General features: G+C 37.2%; 1 protein-coding gene across 2 annotated transcripts; it reads right to left on the bottom strand.

Annotated features, from left to right (window-relative positions):
• Window positions 1-2,315: 2,315 nt before the first annotated feature.
• Window positions 2,316-4,099, bottom strand: LOC114463571 (PAK4-inhibitor inka2-like). Of its 2 annotated transcripts, none has more exons than XM_028447210.1 (2): window positions 3,867-4,099; window positions 2,316-3,404 (listed from the first exon to the last, which is right to left on the bottom strand). In XM_028447210.1, the coding sequence occupies exons 1-2, from the start codon at window positions 3,921-3,923 to the stop codon at window positions 2,403-2,405; spliced, it is 1,059 nt and encodes a 352-aa protein (XP_028303011.1). In that variant the 5' UTR covers window positions 3,924-4,099; the 3' UTR covers window positions 2,316-2,402. The 2 variants fall into 2 exon arrangements, with proteins under 2 accessions (XP_028303011.1, XP_028303010.1); XM_028447209.1 differs by having other exon boundaries at window positions 3,508-3,937.
• Window positions 4,100-10,818: the final 6,719 nt, after the last annotated feature.

The following is a 10,818-nucleotide window of genomic DNA, read 5'->3' as shown; positions in this document are numbered from 1 at the left end:
TGATTTGTGAGACTGGCTGCTGGGGGGAGCATGGGAAATCACTTTGGGGGAAATTCTTTATCACGACAATGTCCGGTGCTGTTTTTCCTCTGAATTGATTAACAAAGTGAATTTGTAAAGGCAAAGGTGAAGTGAATATCATCTTAGCTCTGTATTTGTGCTACGATAAGCTTTCTTTTCCAAGATGGGAAAGGAATTATTTGTGCCACTGACTAATGTGCAAATTAAAGTTGGTGCCACTTTAACAGCCAGGAATCTAAATGAGCAGAAAGGCGGTTAAATGAAGCATGCAGCTGTTAGCGAGACGCTACGTACGCTTGACGGAGCTGAGGAGAAGGCAAACGTGTGCTCCATCTGCAGCGAGCTATGGCCTTTCCTCTGCTCACCTCTTTCTGCACGGACACATGGGACATTACCTCATCAGGCACACAGCTCTCAGAGCTCTCAGTGTTGATACAACCTCTGCTTCTGGGCCCTAAATAGCTCTCATGGTCCTCTTTATGGCATCTCAAAAGAATTCCACATTCGGGTAAGAGAGCAGCAAACTTTATGCAGGAAAGCTGCACCAACAAACTCTTTAGCACATGAATTCAGAGGTGAAAGTAACAGATTACAAGTACTCACGTTACTGTCATTGAGTTGCGTTTATGGGCACGTACTTTTTTTGATTATATTTCTAAATCAGTCATTTTATTAGTTTTATACGTTTTAAAAGAAGTTAAGTAATTCATTACATTTCTACACCCGTTACAGAGATAATTATTGTTTTTTTGCGTTAAAATGATCAACAGATATTGTGAAACTACAAAAAAAAACAAATGATCAGACAGCAATCAAATGCATCACATCCAATCAGATTAAATGTAATGCACGGCACCAAAACAGCACTGAATGCCGGTTATTTTCTCAGTTTTAGAGTTCATAAATGGAGCTATTCTTAGAGTCTGATTTATTTTTTATTTTTTTTTATTGATTTAATTGGTGCTATTTTATTTAAAAAATAATTGTACATTTTGACAAACCTTTTATTTTACACAGATGCCTTTGTGGAAAATAAATTAGGTGGCAAGATTTATTTCCAAAAATACATGAAGGTGACGAGTAACTTTTACTTTGAGTACTATTTAATTGAGCTACTTTTTACTTGAGTATTTTATGTATGACTTACTTGTACTTCTACTTGAGTACAATTTCAATCAAGTAACAGTACTTCTACTTGTGTAGGATATTAGTACTCTTTACACCTCTGAATGTATTCCTAAGCAACTCTATCCGTAATAAAGAAAGTATTAAGTAATGTTTAATAAAAACAAGGGTTTCATGATTTCAAATGAAGCTGCTACCCCTGATAATTTTTTCATTAGATAAAATATTAGTGTATGCCTCATACATCGATGGATCGAGTGTCACTTGCTTCAAGAAGAAAGGAAAAGGTTGAAATCGTTTGTTTTCATGTCCACCATAGGCACCCAGTTTGTTGACATTTTTGCGCATTGCATTGTGGGATGTGGAGTCACCGAGACAAATGATATCACGGAGAATTACCGAATACAATTGGTGTCAAGCTCCATGTCTGATTGAATAAAAGAACTAAATCACAGTAAGAATGAAGAAAAAAACACTTTTATGCATTCGGTTACGAGCAGTGTTGGGAGTAACTAGTTATTTTTGTAATATATTACAGTGATATAATCCTTTTTGAAGTAACTCAGTAGTGTAACATTACAAAAGTGAAAAGTGGTCATATATTACTAGTTACAATTAAAATAACTCAAGTTACATGCATATTTCATTTAAGTGCATATTTGCTTGGTTTTGTCACTGTTTGCAATTATTTGAGAGAAAAAATATGATCATCATTATAGTTAAATATAACTTATGGGGAACAAAAAAGAGCTTTTTGTTCCTGAAACAGCAGTAGTATTTGAAACAAAACTTAGACCTGATGTTATTCGAACACAATCAGTGTGATATATTTAGTGTTCTGAACCAAAAGTAACTCAAAGTAGTGTAACTCAGTTACATTTTAAAAAACAGTAATATTGTAATACAAATATATTACATTTTTATCCCAGTAACTAGTAATATAAATATTACAAGTTTAGAGTAACTTACCCAACACATCCCACAATGCAATGCGTGAAGATGTCAACAAATGGAGTATTTAGGGTGGAGATGAAAACAAAGTTTAAAGCTGCTATTATGACCTTTCTTTATGGAGTAAATGATTCATTAATCATTGTGATTTTATCGGACAAAATTAACAACCAACTTTTCTCACCATGCATGAAGTAAAAAATTGAATCCAAGCTGAGTTGAATGAGTTTCTGTTTATTTCAAACATGTCATAGCACAGTATAAAGGGGACTCTGGGGGTAATTCAGTCAGTGTGAAGCCTTACATCACACATAACCAATGATGTCTTTGCAGATAATGGGCTGCCTGCTGCCCGAACTCATCAGAGCTGTGAAGCGATAAAAGTCTGAGTCCAGTTGATTGATGCCTGTGTGAGACTGGTGGAAAAATGGTACTTTTGGCTGTGAGGCCACGATTGGACAGGACAGGCGTTTAGACGCATTGGCAGTTCGGTTTACACCAGAGGACATTGTGGATCTCATCCTCACTCTGTCCTCAACGCTCTTAGAAAATCCAACTAGTTTCTTCCTCATGTTCCCAAAAAAGCCTTTTCCCAGTCTGTGCCGCACTATTGGCTTTAAGTCTGTAGGCTCTGTGCACTCCGGCAAGTCCATCCAGTTCTGTATTAGATCTGCGAAGCTGTTGTCACCCAGAACCAGCGGTTGACGGTTGCGTCCTCTGGTCAACAGAGAGTTCGTCCAGTCCTCTTGGTCACTGAGTTCAAATGATGTCCACATCTCCAGACACGCGTCAGAGGTAGATTTAGGGCGAATACGTCCGCTGGGTACTCTGTTTGTGCGAACGCAAGCCGAGGACGACACCCGCACGTTCCTCGTCCTCCTCAGCACCACCGTGTCATCCTGCCACGATGCTTCCGAGTATCCGGAATCAAACTCCAAACTCTTGTGGCTGCTGGGAGAGCGCCGGCTCGATCTGAGGCTGAGGCCTAGCTGGCTGCTGGAGTCCTCCTCATCCTCCACTTCTTCTTCGTCCTCCTCCTCCAGAGGGCTTGCCAGACAGAAAGCAGAGTCGTAGGTGCTGGCATCAGACACCCGCAGGTGGACTCGCTGCTCCCGTTGCATCGCTCGCTGCTGACATGCACGTGCCACAGCGGAGTGGCGCGCCAAGGCTGGGAGTTGGCCGTTGAGGGCAGCGAGCGGCGGTCTGACTGCAGGGCTGCTTGTTCGTAGTTGTTTCAGATCCTGCAGTGACCTCATCATGTACTGCATCTGCTCCTGTAAGCAGTCGCCGGATTCACGTGAGCACAGCTGAGGATACGAGATAGAGAAAAACATTTAGTGATCAAACACATGCAAGTTCAGTCAACCATGTAATGGTCATTCTCAGTAAGAGCAAATAAACATTCTGCACATTAATCCATGAAGCTTTCACACAGATCAGAACCAACCACACAGAACGCAATGTGAATATATTCATGTTCAAACTGTTATTATGAAGAATCACTCCAATAGCACTATCAAGTCTTTACTGTGGACATGTACGGGCCTGCTGAAAGAAGCCCCTCCCATTTGTTGTACTCTGTCCAAGTCATTGACCTGATTTTCAAAAGAGACAAAGCAAACTTACTCTCAACATCCCCAACAACAACAACAACAACAACAACCAACGTCAAGGGAAACGCCCTATTTTTTATCGACTCATCATCAGTGATTCAGCTAAAATCCCAGACTGACGTAATAATTACACAGAAATCCACACTCATGCCTAACCTCAACTATTTCTCCACACCATGTGAAAGCTCCAGTGAGGAGACATCTGTGCTGCATCAAGGAGAAAAAGAGCTCTTATGTGAAACTGGATTCAACCACGGGTCCCGCCTCTTTAAGGCTCAGCCTATGAAATACTCCATTGGCACAATCTGGAATTGAATACTCCTGTTTCCTTTCAAACCACGAACACTGATTGGGTAAAATCCACCAGTAAAATGCAGTGGACACTCAAACAAGGCACACGAGATCATGTGACAGCGCGAGAGAGAAGACCTCTGGCAAATGTAATGTTTAATTTATTTCTGCTGCTTTGCTATAGCAGCTCGATGTTGATGATAATCTGTAAGTTCAACACAAGAAGGAGAAAACATTATAATATGTTCTAAAATGATTTAAAAAAAACAAAATGTTCTGCTTCTATTGAAACACAAGTTGTTAAGATGATGAATTACGCTGTTTTTGAGTTGTTTTTAATGTGCTTTAGTGTTACTGCGTAAGCCCATTCCATTTTTGGTTGTTAAAATGAATGTTTATTATCTGTATATGTTTGAAGACAGTCAATAACAACTAAATAAATAAAATCTAAATATATACATATATACAGGAACAGAAATATAAAACAATACCATTGAAGTCCAATTAGAGACTTCAACTACAGACCTTTAGACCTGTCTGACCCCTTCACTCAGCTTCTGTTCACCCTGTTTCAGGACCTTCTCATACTTTTAGTTTTCACTGAATTTCAATAAATTTATCAACATCTTGACTTAAAAAAAAAAGCACAAAAAATTGCAACAAATAGGCAAAGTTAAACTCTGTATTGGACCTGGGTGGGAAAGAAAATCTACATTTGCTCCATGGTTTGGTTCACAGATGCTGCACAGACTCATTTAGGACATCTGAGCATCACTGAGTATTCAGCCCTGAGCTCCAATGTTCATTAAAAACAAAACAAAAACCTACATTAAAAATGCTTTGCTTTATAAACTAAAAAGGAGGAAAGTTTTGACTTCCCCTTTATTATGAAGAAGTCCGAACGGAAACTCAAACAAAACCCAAATGGTTTCTGATAAAACACCAAAGGAAACTCACCATTCCTCTGAACTCTGAAAGAATGAAATTAAAAAATCAAATAAAAAGTCAGCTCATCACTAAACACACGTCCTCCTCACAAAAGACAAGAACGGGACTCACGGTAAACGCAGCAGCCTCAGTCCGCTCACAACAACCCGTCCCATAAAGAACAATCCAGCCTGGGTTCAGTCTCCAATGATCCAGCTGTGGAGCAGGGCCAGATGTGGAGTGAGACTCACAGCGATGATCGCCTCCTTTTACAGCCCCGCGTTCCCCACCACTGGAGCCTCAGCCAGCCAATCACAGGGCAGGAAGCACCACCGTGCGTGTGCGTGTGCGTGTGAGGGAAAAATACAAACCTCCATTACAAGAGAAACAGCAAACTTTTCAAAAACAATTCTTCTTCTTCTTCTTCTTCTTTTTCTTTTTCTTTTTCTTTTTCTTTTTCTTTTTCTTTTTCTTTTTCTTTTTCTTCTTCTTTTTTTCTTTTTCTTTTTCTTTTTCTTTTTCTTTTTCTTTTTCTTCTTTTTCTTTTTCTTTTTCTTTTTCTTTTTCTTATTATTATTATTATTATTATTAACGAGTCATAAACTGCAGCAGTTTTAAATGTGACACCAGACTGTAACTACACTACATGCAACGAGAAACAACCCATGACCACAAGACCATAAAATTCAGTGTAAGAAAAAAAAAAATCAAACAAACAGAAAAAGTTAAAACCATTCTCTCTCAATTTAGTTTTTAAAAATATTTGACAGACAAGAACAACATGCAAAAATCTCAACTCTTGACCATTTTGTTCCAATATACTACGTTGCAACAACAACAGCGTCACTGATGAGTCCAGAATTGTTTTAAACGTCTGAAAATAAGGTGTTTATTTTTAGTTAGTGGCCACGGTTACATGATGATTTTTAATTCGGAATTAAAGTGCTCTGCTTCGTGTTTGCATGGAATTGGTGATTCCCGAACTGAGGTTTACATGGAAAACCGTTTTATTCCGCTTTAGATAATTCCGCTTCAGGTCTGGGGTTTGGGAAGGCTCTGATTGGACAGGGGGTGAACTTGACGTACGTATCACGTCTATCGGTAAAAACACACGACAAACCTTTTATTGTCGGCTATAACACAGAGGACCACACACGAGAACTGTTTTCACCTTTATTTTGATTGTAGTTTTTGAAGCAGCAGCTCGACAACAACACACGGTTTCAGTTTGGACCGTGGAGCGTAAGGGAGATAGAACTATTCACAGGTTAAAAAAAAAAAAAGCCCAGTAAAAGTCTGGAGAACGGTTAGCAGGAATAAATAGTAAAGATAGCAGCTCTAACAACAGGTAAAATGATAACCTCGGTGATATTACAGTCTGTACATGCAGTATGGGAACTCTTTTCATTATATCCATGTCTTTTAAGGCTCTTAAATAAATAAAATAGTCTAGGCTGGAGTCTGGGCCGCTGCCATCTTGGATTATGTCGGAACCAGCGCGTCATCGTAATTAACTTAAGCAGAATTAACCAAGTTAAGTGTTTACAAGAAACAGGAATGATCTCATTCGGAATTAAAAATGAAATAAACCAGCCACCTAATTCAGAATTAACTTTAATTCCACTTTGAAGAGGAATTAAAGCTCCCATGTAAACGTGGCGAATATGATGGACTGATGTCCGAGTTCTTGCAGGTCTTTGACACATAGGCACTGGAAAAGATTTCCAAGTCTAATTACATCATACAGAAACCGTTCCAGGTGCTTCTCCTTGTTATTACATTAATGAAGATGAAGAAAAGCAGATCAATGCTGATTTCAACTAGTCTTGATGGGAAATCCAGAGTCCGACCAGTCCGAGTCCAAGACAAGACCAGGACAAGACTTTTGGGAGTCGAGACCAAGACAAGACCATGACTGCCAATGTGGTCCTAAGACCAAGAAGAAAACCAGTCCCAAGTGGTCACAGCTTTGTAACTCCAACCATTTCATTTAATGTTCAATACTGGGTAATGAAGTGTGTCTTTGATAAAGAATGATCAAATCTAGAGGCATGGATAAATGAGTGGATCAATTAGAAATAAGCAATAACAACCTCATAAACTAACCCTTTTTCTTAAAGTTCCAATCTTTTTATAAATGTTTCATTGATTCAGTCCTCCAAGCAACTACAGTATTGCAAATCCCTGCTGTTAAAACATGTGACTGGTTGACATTAGCAAGACTGGAAAATCCCTTAATTTATCCTGATCAAATGCTTGCTTTAATAAGTCACATTAAATAAAATGAAGTAACTGTGAATGCAATCATTGAGTATTTTATATACTTAAATTTGAAGTTGTTGTTTTGTTTTAGGGTTTTTTGCAGGAATGGAACTTTTGTTCAAATTCAAGGCTTTTGCATAACTTTGCCAGGACATGTTTTCTTCTTTGTGGCCCCCTCATTTATATCCTAATCCTAACTATTCCATTTGTTTTGTGCTGTATATAAAAACATACTCTATGAGGTTTGATACCTGCAGGGGCCAAATGTAGAGACGTGTTGACCAGAGTGAAAAACAAAAGACTCACATGCAAATGCGATAATGTTAAACAAGCACCAGGCCTTAACACAGGCATCTTCATTCACATTATTCATAAAGCTTAAGTTTAATGACCTCAGAGGAAGACAAGAAGGCACCTCTGTAGCAAAGCTCTCTATTCACGTGTAGATTCACCCTCACAGCTGGTCTGACATACTCATGTCGTATTGTGGTGAGCTATCTAGAATATAATCCCATTGGTAAATTCAGACCGTGATATAACATGTCAATGATCTTAAAACCTTAACCTGCACCATCGCATATGTTTTTACACCCGTAGATTTATCTTCAAACCGTGCACACTGTCTTAGTCATGTTTCATTATTACAGCCTTTCAACAGTTGGTAAAAAGCTTTGAGGGATGCTCCCCCCCTTCAAAGCCCTCTACCCTTTGAGTGGGCTAAAAGCACAGATTTTCAAGTGGAATAGTCATTATTTCTATTTTCCCTCCACGGGCTGCAGCTTTCTGCTTTGAGCATCCCTGCTTCCCAAAGCTGCTAATGGATGTAATTATTGTACAAGCTGCTACTCGAGCAAAACCAACTCCATTAGCTGCTGATTTATTTATATTGGGAACAGGATTTGGGGTTTTCTCTGACTATGAAGAGCAAACATATTTACAGGTACTGTACTGTGGATGGGACTGTTGTGTACAGTCAATGTTCAACAAAGCGTTGAAAAGGAAAAAGGATTGGTTTATTTAGTTGATATTGATTTTAGTGGTGATGCACAAATGCAACAACTTTAGGTAAGCCTATACTTGTTCCACAAGTCCAACCCACCTTGAAGTTAGTTAGGTCAGTTAGTTATTTGTGACTGAATAATGTTTGCCCAAATAGAGTCAATGTGCTATTATAACCACATTTGTACTATCTGTATCATCATTATTTTATCTAATTTTATTGTCTAATTCTCTTGCATATAAAACAGAACTGAAAGTAAAGCTGACTTTGCCTTTGATTCTGTTATTTCCATGTGTAAATGGTCAATGTTATTTAAATTGCACTTAATTTCTTTAGGGCAGATAAATGAGAGCCATAAACTGTAAATAATATTATTACTATTGGTACTAGTAAACATCACATCAGGAGTCTGTGGTAAGAGTTTAGCAGCAGTAAAAATGTACTGAAGTTCTAAATGATGTTTTTTTGAGTACTCAAATATAAAAAAAAAAACATAGCGTCAAAAGTATTAAAAAATACAGTGAGATTATTGTTCTAATTGTGAATATTAGAAAATTTTAATCAGAAATAGTTTTAACATTGTTTTTACATTGAGCTCAAAGGTGGTTTCCATTAGAATAACAGACTTCTAGTTTATTTCCTGATTGGCTCAGATTAACTGCTGCATTACACTATAACTCTGTTCCAAAGTTGGAGTTTGGAACTTTTTTGCACGAGTATTTATATCATGCACTGATCAATCAGAAATTGCAGGGATTTTTAAAGATGAACCCCCTGCAATTATTACAGATTTGCATTTAATTTTTCTTGATTTTGATGATCCCTTAATCCTGAAATATTACTATTTCAACTCCAGTTTCAGTCTTAACAAATAGTATTTCACTACAATCTGCAATACTAAAGTATGTGAGAATATTATAGTTCAGTGTTAAACATGAGTGATGTAAATACACCAGACACCGTGCTACAGCGCCACCAACAGGAATTATTATTATTAGAGAAATCCTGCCTCCACAGAAAATACAACTTATTTAAATGTTTAAAGGAGTGTAAACTATGCCCTGGAGGGTTGCAGTCCTGCCATTTTTGACACCTTAATCTAATTTAGGTGTAAATCCATCACACATTACAATCAGGTGTGTTTGTAGGAACCCTTTCTCAATAATCCATGTGATATCAAACAATGTCCACTAGATGGCAGCTTCACCCATTCAAACAAATATACTCCATTATAAAAGGTATAACATATAAAATCATATAAACTATTTGTAGTTATTAATGAGATAAAATGGGTCATAAAACATACTTAATTTGTAAAAGGTTAGTTTTGGATTTAATAAAGCAGAAATTTGTATTTTGTTTGCGAACCTTCTTTGAATATAAATGTGTTTTATAAGACACACACACAGCTTTTAAATAAAGAGGACTAAACTGGGTGCACATGCTAAAACAGACTGAATGCACTGTTTGTTCACCTGTGGCAGGTGATTTACTAAGATTGCATGCACAGATGATAACAGGTGCACAAAGTGGTGAGACACTATCTAAATGAGGATTTTGCCCTCGTGGGAGAGCAGAGTGGATGCAATCTCAAAAGGAAATATTGGAGGTTTTAGAGGAACAGGTGAACAAACATTATAGCAAACTAGAGCTGAGTATCAAGTGGGATTTCCCAATTTTATTGTATTTTCATTTCACGAGCATTTTTTAGTTACAGTACTACTTTTAATTGAATATGGAATAGATTTTCTGAGAATTAATGCTATAAATAGTAGAAACAAACTCTAACCTGGTGCATTATTAAAAGTATTAATATTTACATTAGGAATTGAGGCACAGCACTGGATACACACAGTATAAAAGACATTTTGTCAAAAAAAAATACCTGAGAAAGAAATGTTTACGTTCTTTTTTATTACAAATATGTTGTTTGGAGCAGCAAAGTGTATATTCTATGGCCTTTGGTTCTAATTAAATCTCCTCCCCCAACAATAACTGCAGCCATCTGTGAGTAAAACTGTGAGTTAGTTAGTGAGGGATCCCTGCACCTAATGTACTAAATAAATACACATCAGTTCCAGATTTGCTAAATCACATCACATGTGATAAATGAATCGGTTTGCATCTCCTCCTCCCAATATTTTGCCCTTTCTTGCAAATTTATTAGAGGTAAACATATTTAATAGTTTGTTTGGGCACATTTGACAGACCCAATTCACGGCGCATGTGCTTAATAAATCAACTGCAGAACGTGTGTACACAAGCTGTCAATGTCCCGCAAGTTTTTAAAGCAGGCACACCTTAAGGATATCAGGTCCAAACATTGCATTAAGTAATCATTTCTGGTTTAATACACAGAATATTTTGATCCCAAGTGTGTATCTCGCTCTGAGGACAAAAAAAACCTGAACATTGTCAACAATACGATCATTTTTAAATCTAATACATTTTCTAAAAATCAAAAGATAAGTTGTTTAAAGATAGTTTTTTCATTTGTGTATATATATATATATATATATATATATATATATATATATATATATATATATATATAATCAGTCTGCACTACAAACACAAACAAGTAAAAAGCAACAATAAAATAAAAATCAGTAAAAACAACATGCAAGA

This window comes from Gouania willdenowi, chromosome 5, assembly GCF_900634775.1.
Source record: "Gouania willdenowi chromosome 5, fGouWil2.1, whole genome shotgun sequence".
In the NCBI taxonomy this organism is placed as follows: Eukaryota; Metazoa; Chordata; class Actinopteri; order Blenniiformes; family Gobiesocidae; genus Gouania; species Gouania willdenowi.
Note: the sequence above shows the minus strand (reverse complement) of the source record. Positions and strands in the feature narration are given on the sequence as shown.